Source organism: Pongo pygmaeus, chromosome 1, assembly GCF_028885625.2.
Source record: "Pongo pygmaeus isolate AG05252 chromosome 1, NHGRI_mPonPyg2-v2.0_pri, whole genome shotgun sequence".
NCBI lineage: Eukaryota > Metazoa > Chordata > Mammalia > Primates > Hominidae > Pongo > Pongo pygmaeus.
The window spans coordinates 120,292,922-120,317,564 of NC_072373.2; the positions used below are offsets into that span (position 1 = coordinate 120,292,922).

General features: G+C 41.3%; 1 protein-coding gene across 1 annotated transcript; it reads left to right on the top strand.

Annotated features, from left to right (window-relative positions):
• Positions 1 to 24,625, top strand: PSMA5 (proteasome 20S subunit alpha 5). The gene is made up of 9 exons (XM_054464325.2): positions 1 to 164; positions 4,511 to 4,577; positions 11,083 to 11,209; positions 13,307 to 13,374; positions 14,272 to 14,379; positions 14,521 to 14,579; positions 15,351 to 15,453; positions 16,457 to 16,543; positions 24,385 to 24,625. The coding sequence occupies exons 1-9, from the start codon at positions 136 to 138 to the stop codon at positions 24,460 to 24,462; spliced, it is 726 nt and encodes a 241-aa protein (XP_054320300.1). The 5' UTR covers positions 1 to 135; the 3' UTR covers positions 24,463 to 24,625.
• The last annotated feature ends 18 nt before the right edge of the window (positions 24,626 to 24,643 follow it).

The following is a 24,643-nucleotide window of genomic DNA, read 5'->3' on the forward strand; positions in this document are numbered from 1 at the left end:
GGGCGGGCTAAAGAGGTCGCGGTCGCACGCGCAGTTGGCCCTTAGTACTGCGGCGGTGTGGGTGAGTTGGCTGCCGGTGGAGTCGTGTTGGTGCTCAGAATCCCCGCGTAGCCGCTGCCTCGTCCTACCCTCGCCATGTTTCTCACTCGGTCTGAGTACGACAGGTCCGTGCGGCTGGGGGACGTCGGGTGGGAATTATGGGTGGGCAGGCCCGGGACCTGGCCGCGCGGCCTGGGTTCTGCCGTGTCATGGGGCTCCCCAGGAACCCGAGACTGGCCGGACCTGGGGATGTTTTGCCCTCCTCAGGCGCCCGCCGTCCTTTCCCAAGCTAGACCACATCGGCGGCACTTGTCCTACCGCTGAGTCACCCCTGGGTCCTAACTCGGTGCGGAAGCGAGAAGCTCCAGCTTGTGTTTGGTAAAGAAGGCGTGAGGAGCCGGAACTCCTAACTTGAACCGGGAGAAGGCCAAGAGTCACTCTTTGCTCCGTTCATCTTTTCGTGCGTAGTATGACTGCCTTAAACAAACAAACAAAAAGTTAAACGTGCCTCCTGGAAGAAAAAACAACTGGTTTGTAGTAGGGCATGCCGCGGTGTATAGTTTCTTCAGAAGCGGGAAGGCAGTCGTAGCTTTGGCTGGATATATTGTCTGGAATCTGATTTTATAGGAACTAGAATTTAGAATGGTTTTCAAGAGATTTCTCATGCCGATTCCAATTGACCAAAATTTTTCTGACTTCTTAAAAGTTTAAAGCAAGTTTTAAAATTTTGTGGCATGAAAATGCTCACAATATTAAGTTGTATATATATATATGCTGTAGACATTTTTACTTTCAGTTTCTGTTTTCGTCAGTTAAGTTTTTACATAGCTACTCTTTTTTAAATTCAGAGAAGGCAGACATTTTCTTTGTACTGAGTGGTATGAGAAGCTGCATTTCCTGTCAAGTATATGCTGATCCTGTCAAAGTTTTACCACTTGCAGTTACCACTTTTTCATCTTTTTTACTGACTCATAGAAGATGTGTGTGAAGTTTTGACATATTTCCCCACTGTCCTATAAAGTGACTTTGTTGGTAGATATTTAACTTCCAGAACATTGGAGAGAATCATCTTCGGGTGACATAATTTTGAGTTAGGGTGTGTGTGATAGAAATTGTTATGCTTATCAGAAAGCATTTATTAAATTTTGTGGCCATTTACTTAACATATGTATTGACTGCTTTGTTACTTATTTTTCTGTCTTCCCAAGACGGCCTAAAATACATCCCTTTTTATTCTCTTAGTTAATGTGCTTGAGTGCTTGCTGTGAACAAGGTGCTGGTGCTACAGCAATGGACAAAATCAAGCTCCTTGCTCGCATATAGGAGACTCTTTGAGACAGTCTCGCTCTGTGGCCCAGGCTGGAGTGAAGTGACGTTATCTTGGCTCACTGCAGCCTCCCCCTCCTGGGTTTTGTTTGTTTGTTTTTGAGACGGAGTCTCGCTCTGTCGCCAGGCTGCAGTGCAGTGGCATGGTCTCGGCTCACTGCAACCTCCACCTCCCGGGTTCAAGCGATTCTCCTGCCTCAGCCTCCCGAGTAGCTGGGACTACAGGCGCGCGCCACCACTCCCAGCTAATTTTTGTATTTTTAGTAGAGACGGGGTTTTACCATGTTGGCCAGGATGGTCTCGATCTTTTGACCTCGTGATCCACCCGCCTTGGCCTCCCAAAGTGCTGGGATTACAGGAGTGAGCCACCGCGCCTGGCCCGCCTCCCGGGTTTAAGCAATTCTCTGCCTCAGCGTCCTGAGTAGCTGGGATTACAGGCGGTGCCACCACGCCTGGCTAATTTTTGTATTTTTAGTAGAGACGGGGTTTCCTCATCTTGGCCAGGCTGATCTTGAACTCCTGACCTCGTGATCCACCTGCCTTGGCCTCCCAAAGTGCTAGGATTACAGGCGAGAGCCACCTCGCTCGGCCTGAGACTCTTAAAGAATTGTTTACAGGTATAGTGGCTCATGCTTGTAATTCCAGCACTTTGGAAGGCCGAGGCAGGATTGCCTGAGCTCAGGAGTTGGAGACCAGCCTGGGCAACATAGTGAGACCTCATCTCTACCAAACATTAAAAAATATCAGCCCGCTGTGGTGGCACTGACCTTGTCTCCAAAAAAAAAAAAAAGAATTGTTTACAGAAGTAACTATAGTGTGAGTCAGAAATATATTAATGCTATTAGAGAAATTCAAATCAATACCATGGAAGTTTTGATGAGGGATTGCATTCAATATGAGAGGATCATGGAAAACTTCACAAAGGAGCTGACATTCAAACTAGGTTTCTTGAAAGAGTAGGAATTTAATAAAGACGGTGAGATCAATAGTTGTGAGTTGGAGAATATGGGATAAATGAAGGAGGGGCAATGGAAAAGCACAATACATTTTGTGAAAAGTCCAGTCTGACTGGCACATATGATATGTGTATGGGAACAGCAGGAGATAATGGGAAAAACAGGATGCTGCTAGATATTGAATGGTTTTTAATACGAGGCTAAGGAGTTTGGGTCCTATTTCTGTAGGCAACTGTGTGCTGTTAAATAATAATTGTGTTTTACAGAGATTAATTGTCTGAATTAGGGGAAAGTGAGTCAATACCTGTTAGTGTTAGGCTATTACAATAGTTAGGTGAAAGGTAATGAGGGCATTGAGAAGGAAGAGTGATGTGTTACTGTGGAGGAGGAATTGATATGAATTGGTATGACTTAGCATATAGTTGGATATGGGAAAAGATGGGGAGGAATGAGTCAGATCATTCAGAACTCGTATCTTGGGAACACTGGAAGATTTGAGATGTTTTAAAATAAAACTGAAATAGGAATGGCAGGAGATGAAGTCAATTTTGCAAGGTGGCTGGATTTAAAGAGATAATATTTCAAACTGGAAAATGTTAAGTGTGAAGTGCTAATGGGATATGCAAGTGGAAACGTTCAGCAAACATTTAAATTAGTTAGGAAAGAGGTAAAACTGGTAGTAGAGATTTGGAAGTAACTGGTGCTTAGCACTCTCCCAGGCTGGAGTGCAGTGGCGCCATCTCGGCTCACTGCTTCCTGGGTTCAAGTGATTCTCGTGCCTTGGCCTCTCAAGTAGCTGGGATTACAGGCGCCTGCCACCACGCCCAGCTAATTTTTGTGTTTTTAGTAGAGACAGGGTTTTACCATGTTGGCCAGCCTGGTCTCGAACTCCTGACCTCAGGTGATCCACCCGCCTCAGCCTCCCAACGTGCTGGGATTACAGGTGTGAACCACCACGCCAGGCCAAAAACACTACTATGTGACATGTTACCTGTTGTAAAGTCCGGACTCCATAAACCACGGATTGCAACCATCTCATTCATTTGTTCACATATTTTTTGTGTCCATTGTGTGCTCAAAGCTTTTATAGCTGAGACCATGATTGGTGCCTCTTCTTCATAGGGATTTCCAGCACACTTGAGCAAGGAAAGGTGGAAAGTGTTAAGTGTTAAGGGGAAGTGTTTTAGAGAGAAAAGCAGTCTGACATGTAAGTTATGTAAATATTGAGTGAATGAACTCAATAGGTTAGAATTAGGAACTACATGGATCTCAGTCTGTTAAGATAACAATAGTAATTCATACAAATAAGTAGAGAAATGTACCTGTGACTAACTTTTAGTAAAAAGTAATAATTAGGCCCGGGCGCAGTGGTTCATGCCTGTAATCCCAGTATTTTGGGAGGCCGAGGCGGGTGGATCACGAGGTCAGGAGTTCAAGAGCAGCCTGGCCAATATGGTGAAACCCCATCTCTACTAAAAATACAAATTAGCTGGGTGTGGTGGCATGCACCTGTAGTCTTAGCTGCTGGGGAGGCTGAGGCAGGAGAACTGCTTGAACCCAGAAGGCGGAAGTTACAGTGAGCTGAAATCGCGCCCGCCTGGGCGACAGAGTGAGACTCTGTCTCAAAAAAAAAGTAGTAACTGTGTTTTATAGAGATTGTCTGAATTAGGGGAAAAACACTTCCGACTTGTTCCACGAGTCAATACCTGTTAGGAGACTATTACAAAAGTTAGGTGAAAGGTAATGAGGGCATTGAGAATGGAAAGAAGAGTGATAACCCCAAGTATTAACATCATATGCACGTTATGGGAAGAGGATAAGGAAAAATGCACATTTTCTTGGAAACTGGCTGATAGTTTTGGGGCATGAACTTACCAAAGGAACTGGTAAGTCTATTCAGAATGGATCCAGATTGATTCAGGATTGAGGCAGAAAAGTCACTTGCTCTCATTTCATCAATTTGGGAAGACTTTCAGGGAGTGAGGCAGAAGTGTTCTATATATAGGTTCCATTGCCTTGAGAAACTGTTAATGTACAAAAAAATGCTACAGATTGTTGTGGGCGAAGTAGAGAATAATGACAGCATGCGTATTCTGTAGCTATCTGAGCTAGTTGTCAAGGAACTTGAATTCATTGTCTACATGACTAGTTTTAATGAGTATAATTAATAATTTTTTTTTTAATTATAGGGGCGTGAATACTTTTTCTCCCGAAGGAAGATTATTTCAAGTGGAATATGCCATTGAGGCTATCAAGGTATGGTAGCAAGTAGCATAGTTCCTGAAATTTCATGGCTACCTAACATTTTGCAGGCAGAACACTTGGAGTAAATGTGGTTTAACCATTCCTTTAGAAAATGTTCTTACATGCCTTTAAGCAACCAATGTTAACCATTTTTATAACAGTTTCAATCCTATTCCTAATATCTATTTTAAAACTTTTTGAGCAGTTAACTGCTTCATAATTATCTAAATAGCTTTTTCTCAGTGGGGGTGGAGAGACATATTTGTGCTTTTGATCCTCTTAGCTATAAAGAGGGGTACAGAAGTCCAGAATTAGCACCTGTATTACTTTTTCTGTTTTGTTTTCTTTAGCAAATCATGTATCTGACCACCTTTGTATTCTTTGTTTTTCTTTTTTTTTTTTTTTTTTTTTTTTTTTTTTTTTTTTTTTTGAGATGGAGTCTCTCTCAGTCGCCCAGGCTGAAGTTCAGTGGCGTGATCTCAGCTTACTGCAACCTCCGCCTCTCGGGTTCAAGTGATTCTCCTGCCTCAGCCTCCCAGTACCACCAGGCTGGTCTCGAACCCCTGACGTCAAATGATTCGCCCATCTCAGCCTCCCAAAGTGCTGGGATTACAGGCGTGAGCCACCACGCCCAGCCCACCTTTGTGTTCATGTTGGTAAAGACACCTTAGGGACTAAATAAGAGATTTGTTTTAGTTTTTTTTTAGAGACAGGGTCTCACTCTGTCACCCACGCTGGAGTACAGTGACACCATCTTAGCTCACTGCAGCTTCTAACTCATGGGCTCAAGCTTTCCTCCCACCTTAACCTCCCTAGCAGCTAGGATACAGATGTGTGCACCATACCTGGGTAATTTTTTTTTTTGGCAGAGATGTGGTCTTGCTATGTTGCCCAAGTTGGTCTCAAACTCCTGGGCTCAAGCGATCCTCCTGCCTCAGCCTCTCAAAGTGTTGGGATTGACAGGTGTGAGCCACCACACCTGGCCTGGACTGGATAATTCTTTGTTGTGGAGGGCCATCTTGTGCATTTTAGCATGTTTATCAATTCCTGGGTACTACCCATTAGATGCCAGTAGCACTCTTTCAGTTGTGACCACCAAAAATGTCTCCAGACTTTGCCAAATGTCTGTTGGGGACAAAAGGGCCGCCAGTTGAGAATCACTCTTCTAGATAAAAAGTGTATATAAATTCTGTCCTACTCTGTTCAGTTAGGGATTCAAGATCAGTATACTATACATAAAACAATTAGAGAACAACTAAGTGCTAAATAAAGTTTTCTGGCAATGGTTTCTGATTATATATTTGTTTGATTTTTAAGGTATACATGCATGTAGTTTCAGAGTCAGAAGGCAAAGTAGTTCTATAAACCTTGTAACAAAAATAGCAATTCTTGAGGCCTGCATCATCTACGTTCAGCTTTTCAGAGGCAACGCTTTAAATTGTTTCAGCTGGTAATGTTCTAGGACTGTACCTCCATATCTCTATAACACAAGATTTATGGCTTTTTTGTTAGGCATTATCCATGGACTTTTCATTATGAAAGATAAAGATTTCTGCCCTAACGCCACACCCCTACTCCCCACCACACACAATTGTCTTCTGAGGTGGGGATAGAGTGACCCTCTCCATATATATCATGAATATCATAATTTTGTAAGATCGTTAGTCAATAGTTACATTAGTATGACTGTAAATGCTTTTCACAGCTGAGCCATTTTGCATTTTATAATTATTTTTCTGTTTCTGTACAACATTGTTTTTTTTGGAGTTAATAATTCTCTTTTTAAAAATACTTGCTTAATTTAGGATGATCAATAATGCATTCCAAAGTCTCTCCAGGTTACATGTATCCTCTCAAAACATTCAGACAAATTAAATTAAGTGTCCTATTAAGGATTCCTTTTTTTTTTTTTTTTTTTTGAGACAGAGTCTTGCTCTGTCACCCAGGCTGGAATGCAGTGGCGCATCTCAGATCACTGCAGCCTCAACCTCCCAGGCTCAAGTGATCCTCCCGCCTCAGCCCCGAAAGTAGCCGGGACTACAGGTATGCACAACCATGCCCGGCTTGTTTTTTGTTTTTTTTGTTTTTTTTGAGACGGAGTCTCACTCTCTCACCCAGGCTGGAGTGCAGTGGCGCTATCTCAGCCCACTGCAACCTCCGCCTCCCAGGTTCAAGCAATTCTCCTGCGTCAGCCTCCTGAATAGCTGGGATTACAGGCACATGCTACCACACCTAATTTTTGTATTTTTAGTAGAGATGGTGTTTCACCATATTGGTCAGGCTGGTCTTGAACTCCTGACCTTGTGATCCACCTGCCTCTACCTCCCAGAGTGCTGGGATTACAGATGTGAGCCACCGCGCCCGGCCTAAGTTTTTGTATTTTTTGTAGAGACGGGGTTTCGCTATGTTGCACAGGCTGGTCTCGAGCTCCTGAGCTCAAGTGATCCACCCCCCTAGGCCTCCCAGAGTGTTGGGATTACAGGTATGAGCCACAGTGCCCTATTAAGGATTCTTAGTGAAATCTTGGAGCCTTCTAATCTGCTCCCATCTGGACTGGTTGTTCTCTGGGCCTCCTGTGTACCTGTGGACTTCATTTTCTGTGAGATCATTCTAGGTATTCCCTTTAACTCCCTCTTGTGTTAGGCCCCGTGTCATCTTTTTTGATTTATTTGCTTAATTTGGTAGAACCCATTTTCCAATAGTATTGTAGAAACTATTTATTTATTTATTTATTTTGAGGTGGAGTTGCACTCTTGTTGCCCAGGCTGGAGTGCAATAGCGTGATCTCAGCTCACTGCAACCTCCGCCTCCCGTGTTCAAGCGATTCTCCTACCTCAGCCTCCTGAGTAGCTGGGATTACAGGCATGCGCCACCACGCTGCCTAATTTTGCATTTTTAGGAGAGACAGGGTTTGTCCATGTTGGTCAAACTAGTCTCGAGCTCCTGACCTCAGGTGATCTGCCCGCCTCAGCCTCCCAAATTGCTGGGATTATAGGCATGAGCCACCGTGCTTGGCCAGAAATAATTTTTAATTTCCAACTTCTTTTGTTTCTTTTCTTCTTATTAACATCCCGTTCTTGTTTTATGGATGAAATACCTTATTTTTCTTCAACAATTTTCTAATTTTTCTTGAAAATTTTTTCCCTGTGGGACATTGTTGCTCATCCCTATAATCTCAGCACTTTGGGAGGCTGAGAGAGGAGAATCACTTGAGCCTAGGAGTTCAAGACTAGCCTGGGCAACATAGCCCGTGTCTAGAAAAAATTTAAAAAATTAGGCTGGGCAAGGCTCACACCTGTAAGCCTGCCTCAGCACTTTGGGACGCTGAGGCAGGAGGATTGCTTGAGTCTAGGAGTTCAAGACCAGCCTGAGCAACATAGTGAGACCTTGTCTTCACAAAAAAATTTAAAAAATTAGCCAAGTGTGGTAGTGTACACCTGTAGTCTTAGCTATTTTGGAGGCTTAGGTGGGAGGATCTCGTGAGCCTGGGAGGTTGGGGACCCATGAGACGTGATTGTGCCACTGTACTCCATCCTGGGCAACAGAGTAAGACCCTGTCTAAAATATTTTTTTTTCCTTTTGAACTGGTCAGATTGTTTAGAGCTATGTTTTTCAAACTACAGGTCTAGACCTATTAGGAGATACTAAAATAAATTTAGTGGTCATGAGGAGCATTTCTTTTGAGACAGAGTGTCACTCTGTCACCTAGACTGGAGTGCAGTGGTGCGATCACACCTCACTGCAGCCTCAACCTCCCAGGCTCAAGTGATCCTCCCACCTCAGCCCCCAGCTACAGGCATGTGCCACCACACCCAGTTAATTTTTTTTATTTTTTGTGGAGGTAAAGTTTTGCCATGTTGCCCAGGCTGGTCTCAAACTCCTGGGCGTAAGTGATCTTCCTGCCTCAGCCTCCCAAAGTGCTGGGATTATAGGCATGAGCCACCACTCCTGGCCCACATTTCTTTTTTAAGTGAAACAGAGCAGTAGATATCAAAATGCCTTGCCCATAGTAGTGATGAGTGGTTTTTTTCCTGAAATTTTGTTTCTGTTATGTATTTATATTTGTGGGTTTTAGTTATGAAATCAAATGTATTCCTTACTGTGGCTTTTGGTCAAAAAGTTTGAAAAACATTGCTCAGGAGAAAACTGCCTCTTCTCATTTCATTCCGGGAGGGTATTTCTGGCTGCTGGCTTCTGAGAGCTGAGTAGGGAAAGAAGGTTGAGGTTCTTAACATTCGGTTTGTAAATTTTTACATATTTACCCCGTTTTCAGTACATTATTCCTGCCTTAGACTGTGCTTGGTGTCCCCAATCCAAAGACGCTCTGTTTTACGGTCTCCAGAGAATAAGCCTGGAGTCTTCCGCAGGAGTGGGGGAGGTGCAGTCATCTAGCTTTACAGCAGAGGGGAGGGGATCTGGGAATCTGTTTCTTAAACATTGAACCATTTTGCAATTTTTAGCTCCTTGTTCATTTCCATTTCCAGAGGTCCTTGTTGCCACCATTTCCTTTTTTGAGGTCCTGTGATAAAAATCAGGTTGTTTCTTTACTTTCTTTACTGCTGGTTTAGGATTTGGATTACCCGGATATCACTAACCTATCTTCTTTTTAGCTTCAAAGTTTTGTTGCTGTGTCTTCTCCCACTCTCTGTTATAGTGGATTTATGCCTTTTTAAAAGTCCTTTAATCTTACATTAATAGACTTAAGGAAGGCATGGAACTAATGTTATGTCTTTAGTCTGCACGGTTAACTAGAAATATGAGCATTCATTTTTATTTATTTATTTTTTGAGATGGGGTCTCACTCTGTTTTCCAGGCTGGAGTGCAGTGATCTTGGCTCACTACAACCTCTGCCTCCCGGGGTCAAGCAGTCCTACCGTTTCAGCCTCCCTTGTAGCTGGGAGTACAGGCATACGCCACCAAGCCTGGCTAATTATTGTATTTTTTATAGAAACAGGGTTTCACCATGTTGCCCAGGCTGGTCTCGAACTCCTGGACCTCTGCAATCTGCCCGCCTCAGCCTCCCAAAGTGCTGGGATTACAGGTGTGAGCCACCATGTCCAACCTGAGTACTCATTTTTTTACATAAAATTTTTTGACAGTTCATCTCCTGTAGTTATGCAGGTATCCACTGATTAAGAAAATACTGACAAAAAGCTGGTGTACATTTAATAACACTTCTAAATAAAGTCACAACTCAACACATTTGAAAAATAATATGTATGTGTGTGAAATGATCATTCAGTCTGCAGACATGTTAAGCAAGTTATACATAAAGATTCATGGGATTCTTTGGAACCCTTTGCAGTGCTCACACTTGGCAGTGATTACTTTGTAGAAATAACTAAATATAATGGGAATTAAAAGCACAAAGCATAGTCATGGAAGGCTTTGATGAGTGGAATTTGGATTGGGGGAAGGAAGAATGTATTCCGGGGGAGACAGCATGAGCAGAGGGGTGCAAGGGTAGGAGATAACGTGACTTGAGCCAGTGGGTTGGGCTATACCTGAGGGATTTTGTTGGAGAATAACGAGTAGTGAAGTTGGAAGGGAAAAGTGGCATCAGGATATGAAGGCTCTGGAAGTTCATTTGGATATATTATAGGCAGTATAGGATGATGTTAATTCTTGAGAGAAGAAATATAATGATTATAGCATTTTATTAGATCAGTCAGGTTATAACATTAGAGATACATTGAGAGAGAGAGATTAAAGATGAGAGCGGCTATTGAAGTATCTAGGCATGGAACATGAATAACATTTGTTCATATTTGGCAGGCACCATTTTAAGCATTTTATAATACATAATGTGTTTACTCTTATTATTGTCATCCTCATTTTGCAAGAAATGGGCATAGAGGAGTAGATGACTGGGAGTTACGTAGAGATAAAGAGATGAATTCCAGGTATATTGTGGACTTCTAGCGACCTTAAATAATTAATAGTTTTACGTTGTTGGTGGTGATGATGGTAGTGGTTCTTTTCGTCCCTCCCTACCTTCCTTTATTACTTTTTTGGAGGTCAGGTAGGTTGGGGAGTATCACCTCTTGGGACAGACCAAGGTAGATGGCAGAGGTGAAAAGACACCAGGTCCAGAGAAGACATTAAGAGTTTTATTACTTTCTTGCCCACTATGTTTAGAACTTTTGAATCCTCCGTCCTCCAAATATTGGCATTAGAGAGTGGATTTTTCCAATGTTTGACAGACTTTGTTGAACTTACTCTTTTGGGGTTCTGGAAATTACATTGGTAAGTTATAAAGAAAACATTAAAAATTTTAAAAAAATTTAAGGGAGAAAAAAACTTTTTAGAATCACAAATTCTATAAATCAATGTTCTTGCTATTGACAGGAATAGTATATTAGTTACTTACAGTATGTTAGGGTGCTCCTTCTCTCTGCCTGTAAGATGTGGCCAGTTGAAGTTTCTATCATGTGAAGATTTACAGAGAGCTATCTGGTGAGTATGTGAGACAGTTATTTGACCTGTATATGGTAATCATAACATGTTGCCCTTTAGCTTGGTTCTACAGCCATTGGGATCCAGACATCAGAGGGTGTGTGCCTAGCTGTGGAGAAGAGAATTACTTCCCCACTGATGGAGCCCAGCAGCATTGAGAAAATTGTAGAGATTGATGCTCACATAGGTAAGGAGTGGAGGAAAGCTGTTCTGTAGGATCTGGTCTGGGTTAATTAGTCCTCTGTGATGTTCCAAGGAAGGTTTATGAAATGAACACGTTATCCCCTTGTTCGCTATTATTTTCCAGGCAGTAGGCCAGAATGGGTAAATGTTGGAGTAGGAGGCTGTTGCAGGACTCATTTATGTTTAACCTACTCCCAGAAGTTCCTTTCCCCTCAAATTTAGACTTGGTAAATGTGATGGTTGTTGAAATATGCAAAGGTTGAGATCTTTGAAGTGACTACAAGTTATAAGAATAATATAGACTTGACTAGATCAGTCTTCCTCCTTTGTTTTCAGATTATCTTTGTATTCCTTGTTCCTTCTACCCACTTTTTTGGTCTTTAATTCCCCTGCCTTGGCTTCTGACATCATTGTATAATAGTATTACAGGGTGAGTAATTCTACTTATGTATAGAATGGCATTTTATTTGGCTATCCAAATTTTCTTAACCTGTCCAGTCATCTAATTAATGAAGCATTGGCCAAATTATTAATTGCTTGAAGGTATCAGAACCAAATGCTGTGGTGACTCTGGGAGCTTGATATTATCTCTTTCGTAGATATAGAAACTGAGATTTTATCTTTTAAGATTGGAACATTGTGTCTCTTTAACTCAAGTCACTTGTCTTTTGAAGGTAGCTCAGTGTCACTACGTTCAACAAATTGAGAGCCTACAATGTGCCAGACCTTATGCTAGATACCAGGATATAGAAAGGAATGAGACATAGTCCTTGTTTTACAGGAACATACAGTCTAATTGTGGTGGTGGACATGTAAGTAAGTCAGTGCAATTAAGTGACAAAAGTATTAAGAAAGACTAGTGTGTTGTTAGTAGGAGTACAAAGAAAGAAATAATTAGTTTTGCCTGGAGTCAGCAGTAGTGGGGCTTTCAGAAAAGGATTCCATGAAAGTGATTTTGAGCTGAGTTTAATTCTGAAAGATAAGGAAGTGTACACAAGGCAAACAAGTGTCTGGGTATAGCAAGGGAGAGCATTCTAGTCAGAGGGAATAGAAATGACTGAAGCCATCGTGGTATAAAATATAAAATATCATGGCACAAGCAGTTTTGTAGGCCTGGGCCATGAACTGCAGCAGCAGATGAGTCGGTCAGAGAGCAGAATTCCTTTTTTACCACACTGAAGGGCTTCAGTGTAATCCTTTTGCAAGGATGGGAAAGGTTTTAAGCGGTGAGGTAATAGGATCCCATTATAATTTTAGAAAGGCCATTCTCATAATGATATTAAAGGTAGACTAAAGAGGGCTGAAACTGGAGGCATGGAGGCCAGTTAAAAAACTTGTACTAGTCCAAACAAAGAGATGGTGAAGGTTTTAACCAAAACAGTAGCCAGAGAATGGAGAGGAAGATAGAAATTGACAGAACTTGTGATCTGATTGGTTGTGAGGGCCAAGGATGAAGACAGGGTCTGGAAGGGAAATGAGCATGTGATATGTCCAAGTAGATAAGGAAGTTATTTGGCTTTATATGTCTGAAACTTGGGAGAGAAACTTAGGCTGGAGATTTAGATTTGAGCCATGGCATGTAAAATAACAGTTATAGCCATAATCGTGACAGCTTGGGCCATCAGGCAAACTCTCTCTGATATAACTAGTTGCTTTGTGTTTGGGACAGAGAGGCAAAAGGCTTTTGATTTATTCGAGAGTCCTCCACTGTAGTCCATAGTGAGGTGATTTTCTTTTCCTTGTTTCCCAGGTTGGGGCATTAGTATTTGCTTCGTTTGAAAATGTATCATTGTCTACAAAGAGTGCTAAAGGGATGCTTAGGGATGTAATATGTGGAAATTCATGTTTGGTTAGCTGCTTTTCTCTGGGCTTATTTTTATCATCTGGACTTCTGTGTCATTGTGGGTGGTTTTTTGTTTCTAATATCATTAATACTTGGGTTCAGTGCAGATCATTTCCTATCTAATCTTTTGGGTATAAAATGCCATGGGATAGCTGAATGGCTGCCATGGTTCCACTCCAGAATTTCAGGATTTCCTGAGTGGATGAAAGAGTTCTATAAGGATTTGGCCACTGGGTCACTGTCGCTTTTACATTGCAGGTTGTGCCATGAGTGGGCTAATTGCTGATGCTAAGACTTTAATTGATAAAGCCAGAGTGGAGACACAGGTAAAATTGGCATTATCTCCTTTTTACCAGGATGCTTGAGTTCTTTGTTTAGTGATTATCTAGCTGCCTGGGCTATACTGCAGTTGCCTGTGTCAATATTAGATGTGGCTCTTAGGAGTAATTTTGGGTAGAATTCCCAGTTAGAACTTTCTGGGGCTTGGAGTTTAGCTGTCCAATCATTGCAGTTTTAAAGAGGCTCTGGTCAGCTGACAGTGTCTTCCTTTTTTTTTTTTGGCTTTGCCTATATATAAAGCATACATTGCAATGCATTGTTTCCTAATTGACTTTCTGTGGGAGCATCATGGCAGGAGGTGGACATAGTTAAAGGATATTCTCCCTTCAGCTGCCTTTGCTGCCAGGCTTGCAAATAACAGCCCTCCTTTGGTGAGTAATAACTTGTACCAACTGACAAATACTGGTCAGGGATACTGTTTTTTTTAAAAAAAAAAACTTTGTAGCTGCTGCTTGGAGATAGGCTAGTAAGAAAAATATATCACACAGTAAAATTTTTTGCACTTATTTGCAAGTTTGCTGTCTGTACTTATGTAAGAATAAGTCATTTAACTTAAACATCAATAGAATAAGCTAGAGTCTTTCAGGGAAAGAGGCACTTTTAGTTTTTGAAAGAGTAAACTTGGTGCTTTGAGGCATAACCCTCTTTTTCAAGGCAGTGATTCTCTTGTCTGTCGTTGCTTAGAGTCCTTGTGATATGTTTATTTCCAGAGCTATTTCTCTTCCTCTCATGTACTCCCAAGTACTCAGGGTTAATGTTAATTAAGAAAACCACATTTGAGCCTTCAGTTTTCAATCCCAGTTTAAAGGGATGTGCGTAGTGAGATGGTGGGCTGCTTTAATGTCCTTATTAGAAGGTTGTACCATGCTTTGCTCTTCTTCTAGAACCACTGGTTCACCTACAATGAGACAATGACAGTGGAGAGTGTGACCCAAGCTGTGTCCAATCTGGCTCTCCAGTTTGGAGAAGAAGATGCAGATCCAGGTGCCATGGTGAGTGTGATACTTGTGTTGAGTTTTCTTATTGTTCTGTAGGACTTAGGACATTTGTCCTGTGAACATAACATTCCCAGCCCCTCTCACCTCCTTACTTTATAGCCATTTATCTTAATATCTCTTATTTTTTGGTTCTAGTCTCGTCCCTTTGGAGTAGCATTGTTATTTGGAGGAGTTGATGAGAAAGGACCCCAGCTGTAAGTACCATTTTGCAATTTTCCCCCGTGCTTTTGCGGGGAATTATTTTAATTTGGGGTGGGGACTGAGAAGATTATTGTAGACTATTAGCCAGGTATTAGCACACACCTGTAGTCCCAGCTACTTGAAGGCTGAGGCAGGAGGATCTCTTGAGCCTGGGAGTTGTATCCAGGCTGTAGTGAGCTATGATCATGCCACTGCACTCCAGCCTGGATAACAGAGCCAGACCCCATCTCTTTAAAAAATATATTTAAAAAAGATTATTGTAAAAAGGGCTATTGTGGAGAGTGTGTGTGTGTGTGTGTGTATGTATATACATATATATATGGCTTCTAATACTAAAGTTTAGTGATTCTATACCATTTGCACAAATTTGGGGATTCCATGAAGAATTCCACTATTGGAACCAGTGCTAATTCTGGAAGGAATTAGAAGTAACTTGTTACTATAGTCAGGGTATGTTTTAGAGCTTTGCTCTGGAATGTTGATTTAATCCTCATCCTCAAATATTTCTAAGATAGGCATAAACAAGTACCATATTTATCATACTATACTTCTAAATCCCTAAGGAAGGTACTAATTTTCTTAAACAGTTTTTAAAATGTCTGGTTTCTTCAGACATAGAACATCTTTTAGATCTGTGCCTCAATATTTCAGTGGTGTTTCCTGGCTGCAGGGCCAAGCATTTATACTTTGTTTTAGTGAGACGTTTGTTACATAAAGTGCCACCACTCCTGAGCATTTTAGTCCTCATTTTCGGGGTTTTGCAGGTTTCATATGGACCCATCTGGGACCTTTGTACAGTGTGATGCTCGAGCAATTGGCTCTGCTTCAGAGGGTGCCCAGAGCTCCTTGCAAGAAGTTTACCACAAGGTAATTAAGTATTCTCACAACTCTTACTGTTTTTTTTAAATGATGGTATAATTTACATATAATAAAATGTACAAACCTTAAGAGTTCAGTTCTGAGTTTTGACAATTGCAAAACAAGATAAATAACACTTTCATCACCACCAGAAAAATGCTCATCCACATTCCAGTCAATCTCTTTCCCTCCCTTGCAACCATGTTTACCACCATGTTTACCACTGTCCATTAGTTTTGTCTGTTCTTGTGCTTTGTTATAAATGGAATTAAACAATTAGTCAGTTTGTATCTGTTTTGTTTAACACACTCTTTTTGAGATCCATTCATGTTGTTCCAGTATTTCCGTTTGATGGCTGAGTAATATACCATGGTATGGATGTACCACAATACGTTTATCCTCTATCTTCACAGCTTTACTTAGCACTTTACAATTGGCTCTTGAAGCAAGTGGGCATTTGGTATTTTCTTTGTGAGACGGGAAGATTTGGTTTTGGGTAACTCATTGGTGTGATTGAAGGCTACTCTACCTATTCAGGTGGTTCATACAGGGATGCCTGCTCACATTAGCTCCTAATGGTATTGATTTTACATGTGGAGGAAATTAGGTACAAAACAGGGTAAATTTGAATTTTCTAAACCATTGGGCTACCTCTTAGATTATTTGGGCATTATTGTTCATAGGATATTACCAATAATATTATCTTCTAAATTAAAAGAGGAATTCAAATGTACACAAGACAAGTCTATCCCTTTCCCCTTCTTCAAAGATTACTTTGGTTGGTGACTTTATTGTGGCTCACAATAAGGTTTGGGGGTTTTTTTCCTGAAAATATGTATTCTACTTATTTGCCATTTACTTGAGTTCTGGAGATACTTGTAATGCACCATACTAAGTAAGATGTTTGACATACTTACTAAATACTTTTTTCAGTGAGATAAAGGGAAAATCTTTGAAGGAAGGAAGGATTGTGTAAAATTAATAGGCATCTTCTTGCCTTCTTTGTTTCAAGTCTATGACTTTGAAAGAAGCCATCAAGTCTTCACTCATCATCCTCAAACAAGTAATGGAGGAGAAGCTGAATGCAACAAACATTGAGGTACTTTCTGTTTTATTGTTGGATTTTTTTCATTTGTTTTTTTAAGAGATGAGGTCTGGCTATATTGCCTAGACTGGTCTTGAATTCATGAGTTCAAGTAGTCCTCCCACCCCAGCCTCTCGAGTAGCTGGGACTACAGGTGCACACACCATGCCTGGCTAATGTTTTTTAAATTTTTTTAGAGATGGGGTCTTGCTATGTTGCCCAGACTGGTCTTAAACTCCTGGCCTCAGGCAATTCTCCTGCCTCAGCCTACTGAGTACCTGGGACTATAGGTGAGAGCCACTGCACCTGGCTGTTTTATTGTTTTTTATTCAGATATCATAGCTGGCATTGCTGAAGACTACATAGATCATGGAAATGACATTTTTGTATGTTTAGTTCCTAAGAAATTATTAACAGCCTTTGAATAATAAGCAGCTTTAGTAAAGTGGTGCTGGCAGAAGCCAGAATTCAGTGAGTTAAAGAATGAGGCCTGGCGAGGTGGCTCATGCCTGTAATCCCAGCACTTTGGGAGACCAAGGCAGGCAGATCACTTGAGGCCAGGAGTTTGAGACCAGCCTGGCCAGCATGGCAAAACCCCGACTCTACCAAAAATACAAAAACCAGCCAGGTGTGGTGGCACGCACCTGTAGTCCCAGCTACTCGGGAGGCTGAGGCATTAGAATTGATTGAATCCAGGATTCGGAAGTTGCAGTGAGCTGAGATTGTGATACTGTGCTCCAACCTGGGCGATAGAGCGAGACTCTGTCTCAAAAATAAAATAAAAAGAATGAAAGGGAGATGATGAGTGGAGAAAACAATAGTATGCTGCTTTCTCAAGAAGTTTGATTAGTGTCGGCAGAAGATAGCATTAAAGAAAAGGATTGAGTCTTTTTAAGGATGTGGAAAAGTCTTGAAAATATAAACAGAGATGAAACTATTGTGTATAGAAAAATGTTGAAAGAGTCGGGCGCAGTGGCCTGTAATCCCAGCACTTTGGGAGGCTAAGACAGGTGGATTGCTTGAGGGCAGGAGTTCAAGACCAGCCTGCCCAACATGGTGAAACCCCATCTCTACTAAAAATACAAAAATTAGCCAGGTGTGGTGGTGGACGCCTGTAATCCCAGCTACTTGGGAAGCTGAGGCATGAGAATCGCTTGAACCCGGGAGGTGGAGGTTACAGTGAGCTGAGATTGCACCACTGCTCTCCAGCCTGGGTGACAGAACGAGACTCCGTCTCAAAAAAAAAAAAAAGCTGAAAGAAATAAAAGGAGAGGTTAGGATAGTGATGGAAAAGTTATAGAAGAGGTAAGGCATGGTACAAATGAAGGAGTTGGTTTTGAAAAGTAAAATTCATTCAGCATCATATTGAGTACCCATTATATAGCAGGTATTATGCTAGATGCCCAGGGATACAGACACAGAAAATCCAATTCCTATTCAAGTAGTATACTGTGTAGTGCAGGGAACATATAGATAATAAGAACCTGGGGTGATACTTCTATAATAGCAGTAAGAACAGATTCCTGTGAGTATGTATAACTTAGACTAAGGCATTAGGGAAGCTTCTTGGAAGAGGTGATGTCTGGAAAAGGGAGCAGAAAGGTATTCCAGGAAGACGGGACAACATGTGCAAAGGGTTCAAGATGTAAAAATAATCTTGTGGGTAAAGGAAACTTTGAGGTTTTGTCTGACTGCTGGGGTGTGGGATGTATATAAGATGGTGGGGGATGGTAAGGGATGAGACTGGAGAGGTATGGACCAGCTTGGGAATGTCCTTTTTTAGTATGTTAAGAGTAGACAGGAGCAAAGGAAGTAATGACGAGTAAAGATAGGTGGGTTTGGCGGTAAGCCTGGAGAGATGTCCCACATTTCCCCAAATTTTTCCTAGTGATTTTAAGGTCATCTGCCGAGGTTAGGTGAATGCAACAGTAAAATTGAGAATGGGAAATATTTGGAAAAGTCATTATGGATAGGGAAAAGAGAAGACAGGGAAGAGTAAAAGGATTGCTGGGCCATATTAAAATCCTAGTTGAGGCCAGTAATCCCAGCACTTTGGGAGGCCAAGGCAGGAAGATCACGTGAGGCCAGAAGTTCGAGACTAGCCTGGCCAACATAGTGAAACCCCGTCTCTACTAAAAAAATACAAAAAATTAGCTGGATGTGGTGGTGCGTGCCTGTAATCTCAGCTATTCGAGAGGCTGAGGCATGAGAATTGCTTGAACCTGGGCAGTAGAGGTTGCAGTGAGCTGAGATTGCACTCTAGCTGCACTCCACCCTGGGCAACAGCACAAAACTCTGTCTCAAAAAATAAAACTTAAAGGCCGACCAAGGCTGTAATTACATATCAGTAATTGAACCAATCAGTACTTATCAGGATATTTGTTGAGCACACTCATGAGAAAATGGATGGTTGGATTAATCCATGGTAGGGAATTGACTAGTTAAGAACAGAAGATTAGAGAGGACTGGAGAGTATTGTTGGTGAATGTCTCACCCACAGAACCAGCTTTCATAGGCTGCTGTGAAAGGTCAGTCTAAGAAGGACTGACATTTGGGAGCCACTGCTCTAGAGCCCATCTACTTTAAGTTCTTAGTCCATTAGTTATTCCTTGGAGCTCCAGCCTCCCTACATGAACTGCTTCCCCTAAGAAAAGGAAAATATCCGGCCAGGCGTGGTGGCTCACGCCTGTAATCTCAGCACTTTGGGAGGCCGAGGCTGGCGGATCACGAGGTCAGGAGATTGAGACCATCCTGGCTAACAGGGTGAAACCCCTTCTTTACTAAAAATACAAAAAAAATTAGCCGGACATGGTGGTGGGCGCCTATAGTCCCAGCTACTCTGGAGGCTGAGGCGGAGAATGGCGTGAACCCGGGAGGCGGAGCTTGCAGTGAGCCGAAATCGCGCCGCGCCACTGCACTCCAGCCTGGGCGACAGAGCGAGATTCTGTCTCAAAAAATATATATATATCCAAGTTACATCTTACATCTTTCTTTTTAAGAAAATCTTTATATGTACCTCCTTCTATCTAGTGTCCTTACTTTTAATGAACTTTTTTGAGATATAATTTATATACAGTAAAATGTACCTATTTTAAGTTTACAATTAAGCGGATATTGACAAATGTACTACCCCCGGTATCTGTCACCCCAATCATTATATTGATCCTCCCAAAAAGTTCTCTCATGTCCCTTTGTAGTCTCTTCCCCCACATTGATCTACTTTTTGTCACTATAGATTTGTTTTGTGTTCTAGAATTTCATATAAATGTTTTTTGTTTGTTTTTTTAAGAGATGGGGTCTGGCTATATTGCCTAGACTGGTCTTGAACTCATGAGCTCAAGTAGTCCTCCCACCCCAGCCTCTCGAGTAGCTGGGACTACAGGTGCACACACCATGCCTGGCTAATATTTTTTAATTTTTTTAGAGATGGGGTCTTGCTATGTTGCCCAGACTGATCTTAAACTCCTGGCCACAGGCAGTTCTCCTGCCTCAGCCTCCTGAGTAATTGGGACTATAGGTGACTATAGGGACTATACTTCTTTCACTTGGCATGATTTTGAGATTCACCCGTGTTGTATCAATTCTGTTACATTTTATTGCTGAGTGCTATTTCATCCATCCTATTTTTTCACCTTTATTGCCAAGTCTCCTCCAAACAGAACCTGTATGATCTCCACTGCTTCCCCTCTCGTTTACTCCTCAATCACTACTATTTGTTTCAGCTTTTATTATTTCCATGATACTGCTCCTTGCTAAGATAACTCTTATTTGTCAGATTTCGTGGTCACTCTTTCGAACTATCATTTGACCTTTTTGAAGCATTCACCTCAGATTTGACAGTTCTAAAATTAAAATCATTATCTTTCCTAAAAACCATTTCATCTTCCCATATTTCTAATCTTGGTTGATGACACCCCCAGTGTATTTGTCATTCACACGAGAAACCTGGAAGACTTTGACTTCCCTTCCCTTTTACTCAGTCATTTCTTTGCTCCCTTATAAATAACTCCCAAATCAATGTCCCTTCTTCATCCCTATTTCCAGTGCCGCCTTTTGTTCAGGTTCCCATTTTTCCCCTACCTTGTGTGTTTTCAGAGGCTTCCTAATTAATCTTGCCCTCCTCCATTTCAGTCCATTTTTTCCTCATTGTGCTACTGTAGTGGATTTTCTAAGCTATATCTAATCTTAATGGTTCTTCACTTAAAAAATATTTTCTGGCTGGACATGGTGGCTCACGCCTGTAATCCCAGCATTTTGGTAAGCCAAGATGGGTGGATCAGTTGAGGCCAGGAGTTCAAGACCAGCCAGGCCAACATGGTGAAACCCCTGTCTCTAATAAAAATACAAGAAATTAGCTAGGCACGGTGACACGTGCCTGTAATCCCAGGTACTCGGGAGGCTGAGGCATGAGAATTGCTTGAACCCAGGAGGCGGAGGTTGCAGTGAGCTGGAATCACGCCCCTGCACTCCAGAGCGAGACTCTCTCTCAAAAAAAAAACAAAAAAAAAAAAAACCTTTTCTGACTTCTATTGTCTGTGAGATAAATTCCAAAATTCTTTTCATGGTATAATTCACTACTTCTTAAGTCATTTGTTTAATCTAGTAGAGACTTTGCTAAGCATTTTACATGCAATTACTTCTCTTAATCTTCACAACACTTCTATGAGATAGATATTCCTATTCCGAAAATCTTATTTTACAGAAGAGGAAACTGGCTTTTGAGACGGTAGGGCCAACAGGTAAATGGTAGAGTCAGGATTTGAATCCAGGTCTGGTCTTAGGCCTTATACTTTTAACCACTTTAATGTACTGTCTCCCATGAGCTCTGACCCCCTACTCCCTCTCCTTTTCACGTCATATTCCATGTGCAAGCTCTGGTCTAGCCATACAGAATTACTTTCAGTTTTGCAAATATGTCGTGTTCTTTTGTGGTTCTGTGCATTTGCACATTGTTTGCCCTTCCTGTCTTTGACTGTCTGACCCATTCTTGCCATGCTTTAATACACAACTCAAAAGTTGCTTCTCCCTGAAGCCTTCCTGGGCTCCTCCAGATCACTCTTAATACATATTCTTAGTTCTATTACAACACTTACCTGACATTGAACACATTTGGCATCTAGCACTTAGTAAATAAAGACTTTCTTCATCTTTGGATCCTTAGTCACAAGTACATGTAACTAATACACAGGTGCTTAGTAATTAATTATTGGTGAAATAAATTGAAAGAAAATATCTGTTCTACCTGCCTCATAGAGCTGTTTTTTGAAAGTGAGATAATAAATAGAAAAGTATCTTTCATACTATGCAAATACATTTATTATTATGCAAATGTAAGGGATTATTTTTACTTATCTAGTGATGAGCCACTTCCTGAAGGCAGTGCTTGGTTCAGACTCTATTATTAATAGTATTGATTTGCGTTCCAGTTCTTCTGTAGGACTGTTCTACTCAGAGTTTTCCCAGTTTCTGCTTTTTAGCCCCTGTAATGTTTTGAGAAGGCTAGCCTGAGTCATGAGTGAAATTCTTTAGGCCCTCACTCTTTAGATTATTGCCCTTGTATTTCTCTGTCCTCATGTCATTGATCATCAAGTAAAGATATACCTTAACAGAAGCAGTAGTAACATTTTTATTTATTTATTTATTTGAGACAGGATCTCACTTTGTTGCCTGGGCTAAAGTGCAGTGGTGCGATCTCGGCTCACTGCAACCTCCACATCCCAGGTTCAAGCGATTCTTGTGCCTCAGCTGGGACTACATGCGTGCGCCACCATGCCCGACTAATTACTGTATTTTTAGTAAAGATGGGGTTTTGCCATGTTCACCAGGCTGGTCTTGAACTCCTGACCTCAAGTGATCTGCCTGCCCCAGCCTCCCAAAGTGCCAGAATTGAAGGAATTACAGGCTACCACGCCTGGCCAAGAGAAGCAGTAATAATATTTGTATGTTTAAATATCCTTGGAATGGAACTCATGGTCTACATGGTAAACTAATTGTTTACCTATATTTTGCAAATATATTTGGGACTTTTCTGACATTTCATGTAATTAGAGATATATCTTTTAGGAGAATCTAGAGGAGACTACAAGCTTTGAGAGGAGAACTTTTTTTTTAAGTCTGTTCCCAGATATCAGATGTCTTAAGATGTGCAGCAGTCTTTCTGAATTTTACTTATAGATGAGGCAGAGGATACTAAACATAACTGGATTATGCTGATTCTCTCTAGCAACTTTCAAGTTACATTAAATATTAGTACTGAAAATTACTTTAAAATGCCCTACTATATTTAATTTTAAAAAATTATTATTAATTAATTTATTGTTTTAGACAGGGCCTCTTTCTGTCACCCAGGCTGGAGTGCAGTGGGATGATCACAACTCACTGCAGCCACAACCTCCCAGGGTCAAGCAATTCTCCCACCTCAGCCTCCTGAGTATGTGGGACACAGGCGTTTGCTACACCCCCTGCTAGTTTTTTGGGGTTTTTTTTTGGTAGACACGGGGTCTCCCTGTGTTGTCCAGGCTGGTTTTTGACTCTCGGGCTCAAGTGATCCTCCCGCCTCAGTCTCCCAAAGTGCTGGGGTTACAAGCATGAGCTACTGTTTCCAGCCATGTGTTTAATTTTAAAAATTGAAAAAAAAAAGACACTATGAGGAAATGACATGTACAACACAAATCTTTTGAGGCAAATGTGAAGTGGCACCTATTGCTCAGTATTGCCCAAAACTGTGGGACATGATCAGCAGAGAGAATGGAAAACCTACTCATGTTAGTTAAATTTGAAATTAACCATCTTCTGACCCTAGTTTTTTATTGTTGTTGTTGCTTTTAAATGTAAATATAATCTGGATTTCCAGTTATTACTGATATCTTCAGCAGTCACAACTGATTTCCTATGCCAGTGTTAATGAAATCTTTTCTTGGCTAGTTCTTTTAAAAAAACGTAACAGGCCAGGTGCAGTAGCTCACATCTGTAATCCTAGCACTTTGGGAGGCCGAGGTGGGCAGATCATCTGAGGTCGGGAGTTCGAGACCAGCCTCACCAACATGGAGAATTGCCATCTCTACTAAAGATACAAAATTAGCCAGGCGTGGTGGCGCATGTCTGTAATCCCAGCTACTTGAGAGGCTGAGGCAGGAGAATTGCTTGAACCCGGGAGGCGGAGGTTGCGGTGAGCCTAGATCACGCCATTGCACTCCAGCCTGGACAACCAGAGCGAAACTCCATCTCAAAACAAAAACAAAAACAAACAAAAAAAACTTTTTTGTTAAGTTTTGCCACATAAACAATTTTAGAGAAAATATCTGACAATAGTTAATGATTATTTGTTGTAGGCAATGGTCTAAGCACTTTATATATATTAACATTTAATCCTCACAACTACTCTATGAATTAGCTGTTCTTATTGTCCTCATTGTACAGATGAAGAAATAGAGGCACAGAATGGCCAAGTAACCTCAAGTCACCCACACAAGCTCAACTTTTAATTATTTAAATATACTTCAAATATATTTGTAAAGGAGTCTTTAACAGAAAAAAGTACTGACTCCATGTACTTTGCTGTTGCTTTTGTGATCCCTGTTGAAGTGACTTCAAGAAGTGACAGTGATGCCAGGCATTTGGTTAAGTATGATGTGGTGAGTTAACCTTAAAATAGAAAATTTGGTCAATAAGCATTTTTATTTTGGAGCCAGAGAGCTATTTTAGGGACCTGCTGCCTGGAAAGGATATCCTTGGGACAGCAGATCCCTTAGTTCCTAATGAATAGCTACATCACCAACACAGCTTCTCCTGACCATGGTAGGGCCATCAGCAGGGTAACTGAGCCCAGCTTATTAACCCTTCTGTTTTCTTTCCAGCTAGCCACAGTGCAGCCTGGCCAGAATTTCCACATGTTCACAAAGGAAGAACTTGAAGAGGTTATCAAGGACATTTAAGGAATCCTGATCCTCAGAACTTCTCTGGGACAATTTCAGTTCTAATAATGTCCATAAATTTTATTTCCAGCTCCTGTTCCTTGGAAAATCTCCATTGTATGTGCATTTTTTTAATGATGTCTGTACATAAAGGCAGTTCTGAAATAAAGAAAATTTTAAAATATTTGTTAATAGACTGTTC